Here is an 18115-nt window from a genome sequence, read left to right on the forward strand (position 1 = left end):
ACTGTAGTAGGCTACATTTATTGATCGGTTAAAATTCCCAAACGGATTAAATTAGATTACCACATGACAATTGGCACATGTGAACTTCGCGGCTATTGTGGCCTTTTGTGTTGTTTTTTATGTATATAGATACTGTTTATACTTTTTTCTACATTTTTGTATGTGTATATACCAGTCAAATATTTATGTTTACCTTGCTTGGCTTTGTTGTCCTTGCTTTAGCTGCAGCTGGCTCTAATTCTCATGTAAAGACACTCAGGGTCTTTTAATGTAATGCAGCCATAAATAGTAATATTAGAAATTAGATATAATCCCAGTAACCAGTGTTGATCGATAGATGATTCTTCTCTAAGGCAACACTGAAGCACAGCTCATTATAAAATGTAAAACTCGTCTGACCTAATTATTTTTGGGCGGGTGATAAACTTGCCTCTCCTGTTCTGCTGACAGAGACAACGCTACATTGACTAGTGGCCTTGAACGCCACTCGGTTGGTGTTTGTGTAACGTTTCGGGACTGCCTGTGCAACGCAGAGAGTTACCGGTGCGGAGTATCTGAAGACAGGCAGCTAACTGACACAGCAGAAGTGAGTAGTTTGGTTTTGTTAACATGAACATTAAGACGCTAACATTAACGCTTTCATGTGTGTATGAATGTACCTGAATGAGTGGGCATAGTCGGACACGCTGGCTACCGGCGGTGAGCTCGCTGACTGTTAGCTAAGTTAGCCATGAGGATGATGAGGATGGTGGGGATGATACAGTGTCAGGTTTAAACGGTGCTAGCTAACTTTACATTTTAACTTTCGTTATTCGTTATGTAAGGTCGTCAGTTTGAATGTGTTTACCCGGCGCTGCCCTCACTGTGAGCTTAGCTATCATGGAGTGTGTCAGTGACAATTAATTATGAACCTACAGGGCTCCTACCCTTAGAGCACAGCGCTAAGTAGAAAATTTAAATCCTGTAACGTTACATTATATATGTGGCAGATTTTGCCATAGTATTTCCCAAAACATTACAATATAATATTAAAGGCGATATTTCTGACGTTAAAGCTGTGATAAAGGCAAGATGTTAATTGCTTTTCGACTCTTAATTTGTCTCAAATACATTCAACATGCATGTCAGGGAAAGTATGAGGTGGCAATGAAGTTGCAGTTTAGGGAGAGTCTGTAAATTTTCAGTGCCTGGAAATGTGTAGAAAAGTTTTTAACTTCACATTGAGTACATTACAGACGAGTGTTGTAACCATAGAAATTGTGTTTTCATTTTTATGGTTGTAACTATATGTGCACCAGAAACCACAGACTGTACATCGCATATTTATAAAATTCCTGATTGAATTAATTAAACAAAATTAGGGTAAATGTTACAGCATGAGTCAGATAAGGGCAGGGGTAGGCAACCTGTGGCTCTGGAACCAGATGTGGCCCTTTAGCCCCCATCCAGTGGCTCCATGTGGCTTTGACCAAAAAAAAAAAAAAAAAAAAGAAGTGGAAATGACTAACTTTTTTTTTTTTTTTTTTTTTTTTTTAACATTTTGATTTTCATTTGTCAATGTTGTGGGCCTAAAGAAATTCTTACACTCTCCAATTATAAAAATGTAAAGCCCATACACCCCCTATTAAATGTCTATGATGTAGAGTAAAAAATGTTTAAACAATTCAACAACTAAAATGTGCATAATGCATCTACTGCTTGGCACCTATTCCCTGAAATTGTGCAGAATCTCAATAGCTGTGGCTAGTCTTCAGTCTCCCTAGCTGGTTAGCTATGGCTGCCAAATCAAAAAAGTAAATGTCGTGGAATAAAAATGAGAATTTAGTTGTGCATGGACAGATTTTGAAATAAACCTGTTATCTATAGAATTAAAACTAGTCGTAGCCTATGAATGTATATTAAAAAATGCATTTTTTTCCGCAGTCAATAATCTGTTCACGTGTAACATTGATTACAGTTATGATTCACTCTATCTGGTATTTACACATTTTAAAGCCTCAAATGTAACTTTATTTCACTGTGACTTCTTTAGTAACATGTCGGTTATAGCTGCATTGTTTTGTAAGGCACATCGAGCAGCATCAGCTGTTTCTCTGACTGAAAATGTAGTTAAACCCTATGAAAACTAGGAAAACCCTTTCATGCTCTAAATTCTTGGAGCTTCAGTAGTAGTTTGCAAAGCCAAGAAGAGATAACCCCCTGTAATCTTAATGACCACCATGGACAGTGATAAGACAAGTGTAATTGATTGATAAAGCAGAGCTCCACCACATGCTATCTGTCATTTCTTGTGTGACCTAATGCTTTTGTGTTTCACCAAAAGGGTTGAGCATAAGCACCAACCAACAGCCAAATGCTGGTAATATATGATAGTGGCTGCTAGATTTGCTTGACTCACCAGCCATAAAACAATGGTAATCTGCTGAGTGGCTGGTAGATTTTGGAATCCAGCGGTCACAGTGGCAGGTAGACAAAAAAGTGAATTTCCAACCCTAATTTTTTTAAAATTATTCACTAATTTCTTTTCCAAGGAAAGTGTGTGCTTCTGTTTTTGGTCAGATGCTCCAGTGATCTGTCCATCATAGCTCCAGTTAGTCAGTCATACACTTTTACTTTCAAACAGCCCAACCCAATGATGTTTTACAAAGTATAGAGGCATTTGGTCACAGTCCATGATTCAGACTGGAGTCATTACTTTCTTCCTTTATTGTCAGAGTGTCAAGACATGGTCCTGCTGGATAAACTGTTTGTGTTTACACATCTACGTGGAGTTACACATCTACTAACATTTTGTGGTTAGAAAAAAAGGTGAACTGAAGCTCAGCCCTCCTCTCCTACTCTGTTCACTCCCCCTTAGCTGGTTGGCTCCGTTTGTATGTTGAAGTAACTGCTGGTTGGTCAGTTCAGTAGGAGGTAAAGGGTTTACAGACTCCGGTCATTTTAATAGGAACACATGTTGACTGTAAAGAAAGAGCAGGTTTGGTGAGCAGGTTTGGTGTTCTATGCTAAAAAAAACCTATCAGACTGTATTTAGCCTCAGGGAAATCATCCGACATACAACAGCATGTTTGTTTTTACCAGCTATCCAGCTATGTTACACTCACTGTGTCCTAACACTGAAGTGACAGAGCCTGTGTTCAGTAGACTGTTTCAGGTCTTTGCAAGCAGATTTACTGTATGCATTTAACACATTGGAAAGACCCACTGTCATAAGCATATGAAGCTGCTGAAAGCTGTAACAGTTATGTGCAGTAATCTGGGTGCGAAAACAAACATTAGCTGCTATCAAATGCTAGTAGATGTTTTTGCTGTGGAGGTTGGGTTTGTCTGCTCTACACCAGCACATTCCCAACATACAGTAGGGGTATGTACCCCCGAAGGGTTTAAAGATAAATCTCAGGGGCCACAAGATGTTTGACTGGTACACTAAGTGATATTTACACTAAGTGATATTTACTTAAGTAGGAGTGTGATGTAATGAAAAAAAAACATGATAACGCCAATATTCCAACTTGATGACATAATGACATCATGCCGTTATGCACAGCTCAACAAGCATGGCTGAAAGTGAAATTGCTACCAGCTGAGTTGATGTCAATATAAAATGGAGGAAGATCCCGGAGCATGTCTATCATCTGGAGGTTGTACAGTTTCAGGGGGGCAGCAACAGGAACAGACTATCCTCTGCACAAAACGATTGCTGTTTGTACCACAAATCTGCTCTGTCACTTAAAGGGGAATACCCCCTAATTTAAGAATTCCAAAATGTTATTTCCATGGACAAGGCAAGTTCAATCGATATTTGTGAGCATGAGTTACTCTTGGACAGCCGTGACTCAGAGATAGAGCAGGTTGTCCACTAATCGGAAGATCGACGCTTCAAGGCTCCTCAGTCTGTATGTTGAAGTTTCCCTGATACTGAACCTCAGATAGCTCCCAATGTTCAACCGGTGTGTGAGTGCGTGTGAATGGTTTCTGAGTAGCAGGTGGCACCATGTACGGTAGCCTTGGCCACCAGCGTGTGAATGGGTGAATGTGACATGTAGTGTAAAAGTTCTTTGAGCTGTCAAAAGACTAGAAAAGTGCTATATATGCAGTTTACCATTTACTCTCTGTCAAAGCCAGAAACCAAGGAAGTAAGTCTTAAACTTGTGATGTCATAGGTAGGGATAGACCGATATGGATTTTTTAGGGCCGATGCCGATACCGATTTTTTTTCCATCACCCTTAGCCGATGACCGATTATGGACTGCCAATTTTCTTGAGCCGATATTTGGGGCCGATACTGCTTTTGCTCCCTCAATTTACATAAAAAAAATGACACAATGATAACAAATATTACAGGTCTCAAGTTTAAAATAAGAAAAATTTATTGAACAGTAAAAAATACTAAAACAAGATGGAAAGTTGAGGTAGAACAGGTAGAATATTATTATTATTATTATTATTATTATTATTATTATTATACACTCAAATAAAAAAAAGAGTTCAGTGCTCTTAAATCTTCCAGTAATGTCTTTATAAAATAAACAAATATTTAAGCTGAAGCATAAATAAAACAGCAACTATTGTACACAGTAGGATTCGCTGCATGTGCGCTGCAGGGTCTTCCGGCAACACAGAGCTGCCCGTGGATGCCTGTCTGTAAATCATGCCAGGGAAAAATAAATCCGCGAACCCACGCGCGTATCGGCCAATGCCGATACAAGTAAAAAACTCAAATATCGGCCCGATATATCGGCTGGCCAATGTATCGGTCTATCCTTAGTCATAGGGTATAAAGTCTGGAGCTGCTCCATAGACAATGGATCAGAGTCTGATTTTGAGGACCAACAGAATGTTTGTTTTCTTTTTATATGAGTTTTATTCTGTTGTAGTGGTAAGTTGTGAGACAGAAAACAAACCCATATACTCAGAACATTCCCCTGGGTGCTCTCAGTGTCATCTGTAACATCTTTTACCATTCATTATCTGTGAAGCAGCTCCAGACTTTATACCCTATGACATCACAAGTTTGAGTTTCAGCTCTCTAGTTTTTGGATTTGGGAGTGAGTTATCCATGTTTTGTAATATTATTGGACTGTCTTAGACCAGAGGAATAACATGTATGAATTTTGAAAATGGGTGTATTTCCCCTTTAATATGGGATAAAAGGCCGACCATCCTCAGGTTGCAGCAGCTAAAAGATTAAATAGCTCCCTATGATTAGTCTGCGATCCAACCTGAGTTTAAAGGCTCTGTATGCAGCTTTCAGAGCATTAGTAAAGCAGCAAACCAGTTTGCTATGTAAATATATAGTAGAGTAATAAGCACTCTGAGCACAGAATGAAGTCACACTTACAAATTCAATTATGCCCACACTAATTCTGAATGCACATTTGCAGATTCCCGTACAAGTTCACAAATTTCGGTACGCATTTAGAGATTATTACACATCTATAAATCTGATTAGGCACACAGAGTTTACAGTTTACAGAGATACAGTTACACAACTTTCCACACAAAGTTGCAAATAGATGTGCTACAATAATGGCCTCATAAAAGCACAACACAAATATGCCGCACTTGGGATTGTCACATCTTTGACACGGGTTAATTGACGCCCATAGTACACACTGAAGCTGTCACAGACAGATATAGTACTCAAGGTGCGGTAGCTGGCATGTGCCAATCTGTGGAGATTATGAAATAAAGAGTTGATGAATGACAGTGCTGGGAAATATATATCCTGCAGCCAAGGAGCTGCCAGTATGAGAGCTTACATAGACATCAGTGGTGTTCTGAAGGGTGTTATGTGCTGCTGGTGTGTGTTGCCTTTAACTTTCCAAAGAATTATGTAAATTCACAGTCTGCTTGGCAAAAGAAAAAAAAATGAACCTCACATTGTTGTATTTCACTGTTTTGTGAGTAACTAGTTCATCGAAATTCTTTGCATGATACTCTCTGTTTGATTGACTGTGGAAGTAACTTTTTTTCTCGTCTCAATTTCTTCCCAGAACATCAGTGCAATGCTGCTTCTCAGACGCTGCCACAGCCTGACTCGATTTTGCCCTCTCAACACTCACAGGTACAGCACTGTAACAAAAAGGTGTTATACTGGGCATTTACCTGGCCTGCACTGACGGAGCAGTTTGGTCTGATCTGAGCTCTGCCCAGTCAAAGGTCTCAGTTTAATGAGGGATACTAAAACACACAACTCAAAGCAAATTGGTTTGATTTTCCAAATTTTTGTTTTTCATTTTTCGTGCACATCACAAGTGGTTTTCATTCCCTTTTTAGCCTTTTTTTTTACATTTTGTGAGTACACCAGAGTTGTATAGTTATTCTTGAACTTACAGTTTACTCAAGACCTGATGAGCTCAGCTTGATCTGCATACATTTTTTTTTCGTTTCATAGGCATCAAGTGGCACCTGCTGTGGCACCGTGTGTAGCTCGTCTTTGGAGCAGCAGCAGCAGTGAGGACCAAAGATCGTACCAGCGTGTCCACCGCCCCAGCTGGAGACATGCCCTGGCAGGACTGCTGGCTGGTACTGGGGCCGTCATGGCTTATGGCCTCCATCATCACAAGGTGAGGATGAGATAAGATCTGTAAAGACAGTCAATGTTTAATTTGCTTTTGTGGAGCCAAGGTTGAATTATCCCTATTAAACATGTTTTTTTAACTGTTGTCCTACTAAGCAATACTATGAGGACATGACTTTGATTGTGACAAGTTGTGATAAGCATTTGACTTTGTGTTTTACATCTTCTAGACTAAACAAGTAAGAAAACGATAATCAATAGATTAATTTAGATTAGAGTTGCAGTCTGCTCGACAGGTGGCTGAACTTCTTCACCAGATGATTTGTGTGAAAGGTCTGTTTCTCAAAATGCAGCACAGTGTAAATGTGCAGTGTTTTGTCAAAGCACTATTTGGTAAATTTAAACACTTCAATAACATGAAATAAACTTTTCAGTCACACTTTATGGTGTTACTCTGTTCACAGTGAGGGCAGTAACCTGTCTCATCTGTTGATTCACTATGTCAGCTAATTTGTCATTTTTACCCCCACATTTTACGTGATTAAACATGTTTACACATGTTGGGCTCAGTGGCAGATTTCTTTATCTCCTCAGAGCAAAGAAAAGGGTTCAGACTAGAGGAGATGATGACATCTACTCCACCAAACTACAGACTTCAGATGCAGAAATGTCTTTTTTTTTCTTTTTTGTTGTGTATTATAAACTTAAATACATAACTTTCACTGTGGAGTTAAATTTAAAAATGTTCTTCATCCACTCAAACAGTGACAGGAATGAGTTATGTTCCAGATCCATCCTGTTCTCACATGTACAGTGAGAAAACATTAACCACTCCCAGCAGCAGTGCAGCTCTCCTGTATAAGTTGAGTTGATAATTAACACAGGGGTGCTGCAAAATGTCTGTTTCAAGACTTTGTAGCTGCTTTTATAAGCAGTTGTAGTACAGAATCAGTAGTGGTAATACTAGCTGTACATTTCAATCATAAATCAATGTATATGCTTTAGTCAGGAGCTCTTACTTTCTGTTCTACTGTGATCTGTCTCAGTGCGCCACAAGTAATGGGAAATTCAAAGAATTTAAACAGCTCAGGAACTTGTTGCTGCTGCTGCTGCTTCTTGACAAACAAAAGCCACATGGTTGACCAACATGTGTTGTTTGCACAATTAAGACTAAGGCCTGACGCAGCAGTCTGGTATAACAGTATGGGCGGAAAGGCTGGAACTTTTATTTTAAATGGAGAGGGTTTTTTGTGTTATATTTTTCTACCTAAAAGCATCAGGGAATGTGTTGTATAACAGGACTTCATTAAAAATGTAGGCAGTATGAAGGCTATCAATGAGCTTACTTTAAATAAACACCTCTATAGTAACAGTTGCCTTTATATACCTTCTGAATTAATCCACATTTATCTTAATTTTAATTTAAATTCTGCTCCGTTGTAGCTGCTCAACAGTGAGTTTGTTATATTGTTCTCTTTCATGCTGTGTGTCCTATCCAGAGGCTGTTCAAAAAAAGGGGAGAACCATGAAAGATATTTAAAGCATTTCCATATCAGGGTCAGCACTCCAAGCCCAGTGCTGTCAGCATGTGCAAACAAGAGAATACACACTGCCACTGCTTTTACAGCCACTGTACCACTAAAACCTGAGGCCTGATAATGACAAATACTTGCAGTTACAAAGTGATCACAGAAGAACACAAGTGACTTGTCAGTCACAGCTGTACAAAAAATGTAAAATGCAAAATGTATTCTTTAAATGTATTTTTGGAACATACTATTTTCAAGGTAAATAATTGTCCTCCAGACTGGATTCCTGGTTTCCCGGTCCTCCGTCTTCTAAATGTCTTTGTTGATGGAGCACAGAGCTGATGTGTCCTCTCTTGTCTCCGGTGCAGGCTGAGCAGGAAGACACCAGTAGAGCGCAGACCATAGAGAAGACCTCAGCTTTTCCAATCTTCAGCCAGGAAGAGGTCACCAGTCACCGCTCCCTGGAAGATGGCGTGTGGGTCACTTACAAAGGCAGCGTGTATGACATCACTGACTTTGTGGCCATGCATCCTGGTGGGGATAAAATCTTGCTGGCAGCAGGTGGAGCCCTTGAACCCTTCTGGGCGCTGTATGCTGTACACAACCAGGAACATGTGCTGGAAATGCTCTCAGAGTATAAGGTGGGCTGATTCATAGTTAACTAACACTCTAAAATCATGGGTAAGATTAAACAAATAAATAAATAAAATGTCTAGTTACTTTAAGTAGAAGACAGATTATTTACTGTGAAATCAGTGAACTATAGGTGGAATAATAACAATAGAGTACCTCAGGGGAAAAGTGGTTTCAGCAGATTTTTTTCCAGGTGGAACAAGTTTCATCAAGCAGGGCGTTTAACACAAAGCAGAGACAAGACTTGGCCTTCAGCAGCAAACACTGTAGCAAATAAGTCGGCCTATGTGAAGACAGTTGTAGCTAAAATATACTGCAGACCTTTAAGGATAAAGTCAGTATTTTTCAACCTGGACTCTATTTCCCCACACTTGTGTGTCTAAGTGACTAATGGGGTGCAACAATTTTTTGAATTGGTCCAGTATTGAGCAAGAGTGCTGCAGCCAGCAGCCACAATACAGGCTGCAGCGTAAAAGCTTGGGGCCAGTGTTGGGTGAATTACATACATTTTAGTACATATTACTAGTTACCTTCATTTGAAAGTAATAAGTTACCGTACAATATTACACCACTTTTGTGTTACTTTCACCAAAATGATCTTAGACGGATATTATAAATGGGTGAGGCTCATGTTTCACAGCAGGTGATCAAAGCACAGAAGCTTCAGTTTATTTATTACAGACAAATGTTGAGGTTAGCACAACAAATGGTTTGGTGATTGTGATTTCGGGGCTATTTCTGGTTAAAAAGAAAAAGATCTTACTCTGTAAAGAGTAACTGAACCCAAGATTTTTTGGTCAGATGCCAGTACCCAGGAAATTCAAAAATATGCTTCTGTGTGAAAAAATTTCAAGAAAGTGTCATCATGGGCAGGGCTGGGAGGGGGAGCTGAGACATGCTTACTCACTCCTTCCTGCTGCCTGGTGGCAAGGACACAGAGGTTGAAAAGAACAGAGGTCGTGGCACCATATTGCCTCATATCGCTTGGGTACATCAAATGCACAGTAAAACCTGGTCTGCACTTTCCAAAAGGTTCTATAGCTGGTGCACCAATACAGAACATGAGGATGACTGATTTGTTTCACTAAGGCGCCCGAAATTCGAAATATATTTAGAAAAAGATATAGGTGAGAATTACAAGTCTGCAATTATTGAAAAGATCCTTAATAAAAGACCAAAAACAGATCTTCTGCTGCATATTGGCTGCTATTCATTGGAGGGTATCCTAAAAGTGCTGTCTGGTAGAGTTCGCCCATAGGAAGCAAAAAAATAGTGCACTAAAAGAGCACCTGAACCGACTCCATCACTTTATTTCTAGCGCCATCTCCTGTAACCCTTTCAACATTGCAGCTTCAGGTACACTGCGCATGTATCATACCCCATATCTCGCATGGGGTCAGAGAGTCTGTCCCAGCCTCTTTTCAATAGCCGTGGACATGGAGTGGGTAGGAGGAGCGGCTGAATGCAATGAAAAGCTGTCACCAAGTCAGCCAATAGGAAAATTCAAATGCAGGAGCTGGGTTTCAACCAGTAGGTGGCAGTCGCTATGCATATTTAAAACAGAATATAGTTTCAAATACTTTGCACTATGATGTCAAGATTTGGACTGGAACCTATCAGTGACATTACTAAATACCCATGGACATTAGGTGAGCTGAAAATAATTGGTCTTGGGGTTTAGTTACACTGTAGCAAAAAGGTCTCTGTAGGGATCTTCTTCATAATGTTGTCTGACGCTTAGAGTAACAATCTGAGCCTGTCAGTGGCAAAAACTTTGATTGGACAAGGGTGCTCGTGCCTAGAGTGGTTACATTGCAGCCAGTAATGTGGCTGCCAGCTGCAGCCTTCTTGCTCATTACTGGACCAGTTTCAGATACTGTTGAGCCTGTTAGTCACTTAAAACATAAAACATGGGAAGATAGGTTCCAGGTTTAAAAATACCAAAGTTACACTTTAAGTTAAAGTGTCAACCATCCCCTACTTCAATTTGAATTTTATCACTGTAACATTTCAATGTGCAGCTCCACCCTGCAAAGCTCTGAAGCTTTGAGTTACACCTCTGGCTGGAAAATAGAACAGAAATAATAGATCTGAAAACCTCTTAACTTAATTGCAATAGAAAAAAAGCTGAATTGTAAAATGATTGCCCAGTCAGTCGCTTGTTAACATCCATCACAGTTTATAGACAGAGTTTCTGGCTCAAGTTTGATCTACCATATTTGCTGCAGCGCTTTAACACAAGTGCTTAACACAAGTGCTTTCAGTGCAGTTCAGTCACAATACACTTTACAACAACATCCCCTTAAGTCTATCTATTCAGTGTAGAAGTCCATTAAAAATGTTGCTCTATCTTTGAGAAACTGAATAATGTCAGAATGTCAGTTCAATTTCTCCTTAAATGAACTTGTCATTTATTATGTCTGTCTTGCACTTCATCTCTGAAGACAAATGTGAAAAGGTCTGGTGCGTACTGTACACTAAGGAGCAGCTGTAGGCTAAATACTGGCACTCCCTCAAGTGGTCAGTGAGAAAAACACTTTGCTGATGTTTCTCCTGTTGAGTTAGGTTGTAAGTCTTTTCTGCCTTTGATTTGCATTTTAGGCTGTTTGAGATTAACAGAGAAGTTAAGCTGAAAATATGTGATAGCTTGTAACATTGAGTCCCGTGTTGTCTAATAAAACATGTGCTTGTGTTAAATACAAGATTGGTGAGCTGAGCGCAGAAGACCGGAAGAAGCAGCAGACTGTTGAGTCATCTGACCCCTACTCCTCTGACCCCGAGCGTCACCCGGTCCTGCGTATCAACAACCTCAAGCCCTTCAATGCTGAGCCACCTCCTGAAATCCTCACTGACAGCTACATCACCCCGTCTGCTATCTTCTTCAAAAGAAACCACCTGCCAGTTCCTCAGGTGGACCCGGCTACGTATCAGCTGCATGTGGAGGGACTGCCTGGAGGAGTGCTGACGCTCTCCTTAGAGGAGTTAAAGACTCGATTCCCCAAACACACAGTCACCGCCACCCTGCAGTGTGCCGGCAACCGCCGCTCTGAGATGAATAAGGTCAAGCAGGTGAAAGGTCTGAACTGGGGCATTGCTGCAATCAGTAACGCTACGTGGAGCGGTGCAAGGCTCAGGGATGTGCTGCTAGCCGCTGGTTATGGGCCAGATGTTGCCAAGCAGGCTCGCCATGTTCAGTTTGAAGGGCTGGACAAAGACGTGACTGGGACTACCTACGGTGCTTCCATCCCTCTAAACAAGGCAGTTAGCGAGGAAGGTGATGTGCTGCTGGCTTATGAAATGAATGGCGAGGATCTCCCTGCCGACCATGGCTACCCCGTCCGTGTTGTGGTACCAGGCATAGTGGGCGCACGAAATGTTAAATGGCTGGGGAAGATCGTAGTGAGTGCAGAGGAAAGCAGCAGCCACTGGCAGCAGAACGACTACAAGGGCTTCTCCCCAGCGACAGACTGGGACACGGTGGACTTCAAGTCTGCTCCCGCCATCCAAGAGCTGCCCATTCAGTCAGCCATCACCACACCGGCAGAAGGTGCTGTGGTCGATCGCAGTATGGAAGAGGTGACGGTGAAAGGTTACGCCTGGAGTGGTGGGGGCAGAGAGGTGGTGCGTGTAGATGTTTCTCTGGATGGAGGGAAGACCTGGCAGGTGGCCCAGCTGAGGAGCAGCGACAAGGAAAAACCACCCGAACCCTCGCCCCCACTGGGACGAGCCTGGGCCTGGAAGCTGTGGGAAGTAACGGCTCCTCTTCCTCCAGAGGTTCAGGAGCTGGAGATAGTTTGCAAGGCGGTTGACAACAGTTACAACATGCAGCCGGACACAGTTCCTCCCATCTGGAACCTGAGGGGCGTGCTGAGTAACGCCTGGCACAGAGTGAAGGTGAAGATCAGACAGGATGAGAGCGAGGAATAGACTCAGTGGTTTGATCCACATTCAAAATCCAAAAGGTTTTATGCTTGAAAGAGTCATCAGAGAGTTGCCATTGTTTTTAATCTGTCACTAAGACTGCAAAAAAAACTGTTTCATAGAAAATACACCAGGATTCTTTGACGCACAGCTTTGAAGTATTTATGCCAATATGTTGCCTGTGAGATTTGAAGGATTTTCAGCACAGCATACTCAGAACAAAACTAAAGACTGGAAATGACCAAAACACTTACACTTTGGTCTTAAGTGAATATGTGATTCTATTAATTTTGAGTCTGGTTTGTAGAAAAGATTTATTTTTGTAATAAGTACTGACACGCACATATACGCACAGTAAAAGGGTTGAATTAATTGTGTGATTAACATGCATCATAATGTAAAACCCTGATTTAAAATAATATTCTTAAACCTAATTTAATGTAGAGGAGTTTTCAGTATATTGTCTTTACTTTACATGAAGGGTTTACTACAGTTGCATTGAGTGTTCACTTTACTTTAGAGAGAACAAATGCAGTTGACCGAGACTTTAATTAACTTTTAAGTGTTATCTGTTTATCTGCAGCTCTGACATTGCTCATTAATAATCTTTTAAAGTTTGAAAATGTTTAACTTTTATTGGAAAAGTTTGAGCAGCTTTAAGGTCCAGTGGGAAAGATTTAGGGGGATTTAGTGGCATCTACTGGTGAGGAGTGCGGATTGCAACCACCTTAAACCTCTCCCTGCTAGAATTCCTTCAGTGTCACATTATCCACAGAGGTCTGTTCCTTTACAAAATAAACAGACTAGGTGATTAACCGGTAAAAACACTGAATACAGCACTTTTACTTTACAAATCAGTCTCTCAGATGCTGCTCAGCACGTTGGAAATGAGCAGCTCACTCAGGGCCTGCTAATGTGTTTCACCTTATTTCTGATCCAGATGTTCAAGAGGTGTTAAAGGGAGCCAAATTATCTGCAGAGGTCTTTTCCTCTCCAGAACAGACAGACCGAGTGATTTAAACCGTTAAAAACACTGAATAAAGCAGTTTCACGTTAAAAAAAAAAAATCAGTATTTTTCCAATGCTCTCATCGTAGAGGGGTTGCTATGTCGATGTAAACGGCTCATTCTGGAAATGAAAATTATTCCTTTTTACCAGTCATTATAAACTAAGAAAATATACTTGTTTTTCATGTTCCTTTTCTGCCAGTCTATTCCTCTACATCCTACACACTGGACCTTTAAATGATAATGACCAGGAGCACCTTTCAGTGGCTTAGCTCATCAATGCTTGGTTTGAGTCTGCATATCAGAGGTACACTGTGACCCTTTGTCTGCCGTTCAGTTTGTGGAGCTGCCTTCCACTGTTTCAAAGTTGCTATGAAGAACCTAGCTAAAGTACAGCTGTGTTTAAACCACAACACTGCAGCACCCTGCAGATGGTAGGGCAATTCATCACTACTGTTTGGACGATACTGCAGATACTGTGTTTTGCGTAATATGTACATTATTGTTGAGGATGACAAATAAAGAGCTCTAATTTTACACTGACTTACTTCTGCTGAGTCTGCTTAGTGCTAAAAAAAAAGTCTCAGTACCCAACTTTTTAGATTAGAGGAAATGAAAAGTAAATTCTATTTTTATATTCAAAGACATTTGCTAAAAATAATATCACATGAGATGTGTTACTCAACAGTGCGTACATTTTCCCACTCACTGTGATTAAATATTTCAGTTTCAACCACAGTTTTTATATTTAACAAAGGATAATTTCCATGCATTTTGATTAGGAAAAAAATAGTTGAAGGATATTTCTAATTGTGAAAATTCAATGTATTTCAATTTCAGTAGTATTTTCTACAGTTGCATCAATGACTATACAAAAGTAAAGCCAAAATATCCTGGATACAGCCATATTGCGCTGGTGACGTCATTGGCAGCCAGAGCCTGTGCAGTAGAGAGCCCCTCTGTATTGAGTTTCTGCCATCTAACCCAATCACGACTAGAACTATTATTGCCGAGCACACCAATTGGTAATCAATTATGACGTCAAACCCCCCTTTTGCAGCATAAAATAATTACACAGTAGTTATAATAATCAGTTAAAACAATACGTATCCTCTTGAACATACGGGGGGGGGGGGGGGGGGGGGGGGGGGGGGATGCTATCATGTCGTCCATCTTTATCAAACAGTCTATGGTATGCACACATTGAGGGAGCTGCTTAAGATTGTTTCCTAATTTTTCGTCTTCAGTGTTTGTTGTTTGCTCACTGTGAACTCTAGAAAGTGTCACTTAAAGTAATACGTAATCCCTCAAATAACTGTATCCATATCTTACTTACTCATTTCATATTATGTTGAACTCATGAAGAAAAGTTTGTTTCTCCCACGTGCCTCTGCAGTGTCCGAAGAATCCAAAAAAAAGAAAAAATAGTTCTTAATGAATTGAAGTAATAGGATAGCAACAGCAAAACTGTATCAAAATACCTAGCAGTAGTAGTAGCTCGCCTGGGTAAGCACGTGCACTTAGACTGCTCAGTGGAATGCTGTTTTAAAAGTCAAGAGCCGTCAAAATCAGGATGCATTTATTTACTGAGGAAAACTCTAAATCTCAGTTTGATGCAAAATAAAACATTTTCCATTATACTTGATTATTTTTGCTGAAATGAAGTTGTTGTACATGTTGGTAACAGAATCATGTGTCCTCTCCTGGACTTTTGTTGTTTTGGCTTCAACACCAAAGTTAATGCAAAGCTGTAAAACTTGTCTGTATGTTTCCGTATATCTTCTCCTGCTGCTTTTAGTGAATCAGTGAATCCTAAATGTGGTAACAGAGGAAACAGGATATGAAGTGACTCAGAAAAGTTTTCTGAAAAATGATATTGCAGCTGGCAGGAAGGTGAACAGGAGGAAGGAAGGAAGGGGGGACAAGTCAGTGTAAAAGATGAGGTGTCGTGTCAGGACCATCGACGACTGTGTCCAAAACTACATGTAATTATCATGTATGCAAGTCACAGTCATAAGTTTGTGGGGTTTTGAAGTGAACATATGAACTAGGAGTCATTATAATGTCACGGTGATGAGTGTTGTGGCCTTTTGTGCTGAATAGGATTAAGCGGATGAAGATGTTTTCCTACACGTTGTTTTCTCTGACTGTAACAGACCTGATTTTATGTGACAAAACCGGGAGTTTTCCATTCATGATAAAAGCCGTGAGACTCATTTGTTTATTAGTATCCCAGGGCTATTGACCCAGTGGGGGACTTGTTTGGAAATCATGTTTGTTATAAACTTTTAATTCTGATCTGTCTCTGAGTCATAAATGACTAAAATTGCGGTGCGCAGAATTCATAGAACAGATAAAGAAAACACATTTATATGATTGTGCAGCCGGCCCAGACTGAACTGATGCACTCTGTTGGCTTCAGACTCTTTGATACTGCTATGAGTGTGTGTGCGGAGGAATGCAACTGTGCAGTACTCACAAAGTCTGAGTCAAAGAAGTGACAGGAAAAAAAGTCAGCCAAAAAAAAGACAAACATCCACCCACTTCAGTAGAGGACTATTTGGACTCTTGCTTCTTCCTTTTTTCTGTTCCTTTATTTTCGCTGTCCGTAATCAGGATTATGTCACAGCAATGTCATATACTGTAGATAGGAAACAGGTGTAGCTGACTCTTAGTTTTATTCCTCTCTAGGTCAGCAAATACAGAGACTTCTGTCACATTAGTGGTAAATGCTAACCGGAGCACTAAAGTGTTGTGTGGTATGTTGTGATACAGTGAGGAATGTGAAGCTTGTAGAATGTGAAAACTATCAAAGGAATATACAAGAATAACCCAAACTTAATTGTCTGTATGAGTTATTCTTAGTGTAATGCAACTTAATAGGGCCTAATAACATCTACTGTAATGTGGAATTGATCTACAGCCCGTCAGGAGCTGGGTTCATGTATTATAGACAGAATATGTAATGTTATTTCTCTTCTCTGTTGGAAAGTTTTGATTAAGGTTCTGCTGTAAGCACACAGAGACAGACCCTTGGTGTTTCCTTCAGGTTCAAGTCTGAGGCCATGCGATGCCAGCCGTCCACATGCACTCACATCTTGACACCAGCTGCTTTGTCGGCTCTGTAACATTTATACTACTTCACACACGACAGTCTGCTGTCGTCCTATGCCAAGTTTGTAAAGATGTCGTACAAATGTCACAGTAAAGTTTCAAGTCTTCAAGTGGGGGAATTTCATAGGACAATATCGACCTTCAGTCATCCACAACTTTATAGTTATATATTCTGCAGGCATTAACAGTGCTTTGGGTTTTAAGCAAGGTTTTTATAAAATCTACACAACTGCCAACTGATCAGAATTTATCAGACATATGACACTGCTACAAGCAGGAATTAATCACTGAATCGACCACAACAGAAATAGCAACAAAATTTCCTCAAAAATTTGTCATGACTAAAGTTCCTCATAAGGTAACTGGCTTACTTCCTCTGTGACTTCATTATTTTAAATAAAAGCTGATAAAAAACACGGACACCCAAATTAAAAGCATGGACCCATTAGCATCGGCGCTGCATTAACCAATATAGATTAACAATGTCGCACATCACTATGTGTAATAATAAAAAATGTCACAGGAAACTAACAGAGAATCATAACCCAGCTCTTTGGCCTCTTTTAGCTCATTGTTTTGGTTTCAACAGTCAACAAACCCACTATAGATTCAGCTAACAATTATGTTTCCAGCTCCCAACTAGCACTAGCACTCCTAAATAATGTTGGGGAGTAACTACTGAGATTTAACGGAGTTGTGATTAAATTACAAAATAAATTTACCTGTAATCAGTTACAGTTAATGAGGAAAAAAATGTGTTAGTAAATTACAATTGCTAATTAAAATGTTGGTGATTACAAAGGGGTTACATATAAAGATATTATTTTCGTTAATGTTTGTTTATGTGTAGAATATAACATTCATTCTGTTGCTTTTCATCTTTTCACTGTACAGGAATGTGTTCTTTTGGTTCAGGGTCAGCAGAGCTGTTGGGACAAATTTGAGTGCAACATTTAAGCAGTTGCACATTTAGGACTATTTAGCCTTATTGCCCAGTTTAGACTATTGTTAGAGAAATAATTGAAAAGTAATCAAATGAAATAAGTTGCATTACTTGCTGCCCAGCACCAGTCAAACAACTGGCTTGTGAAAGTCAAGTGTCTGGTGAGCAAAACACACAGATATTTTTCTTAGGACTTGATTAAGACCAGAAGTGAGTGAATATGGGACATAAATTTGTCAGGTAGTCAGAAACACAACGCCAGTGCGAAGGTAATGCTCTTTGTCTGAATGGCATCAGTGTTTGTCAGCTAGTTGCCCCCTAGTGACCAAAACTTCTCAAATAGAGCTTTAAAGTGAAAATGGGCAACTCCCCCTGCCAGTGTTTCCAGTTGGTGTTATTGTTGGTAATGCTGTTGCAGAGACAAGAGGATTGCATTCCGTCTTCC

At 40.1% G+C, this 18115-nt stretch overlaps 1 protein-coding gene across 1 annotated transcript; it reads left to right on the forward strand.

Moving 5' to 3' along the window:
* The first annotated feature begins 462 nt into the window (after window positions 1–462).
* suox (sulfite oxidase) lies at window positions 463–14154 on the forward strand. The gene is made up of 5 exons (XM_033627707.2): window positions 463–586; window positions 5997–6067; window positions 6398–6569; window positions 8421–8693; window positions 11389–14154. Exons 2-5 carry the CDS (start codon window positions 6009–6011, stop codon window positions 12610–12612), a joined length of 1728 nt encoding a protein of 575 aa, XP_033483598.2. The 5' UTR covers window positions 463–586; window positions 5997–6008; the 3' UTR covers window positions 12613–14154.
* The last annotated feature ends 3961 nt before the right edge of the window (window positions 14155–18115 follow it).

The sequence above is a fragment of the Epinephelus lanceolatus genome, chromosome 1 (genome assembly GCF_041903045.1).
Source record: "Epinephelus lanceolatus isolate andai-2023 chromosome 1, ASM4190304v1, whole genome shotgun sequence".
NCBI lineage: Eukaryota > Metazoa > Chordata > Actinopteri > Perciformes > Serranidae > Epinephelus > Epinephelus lanceolatus.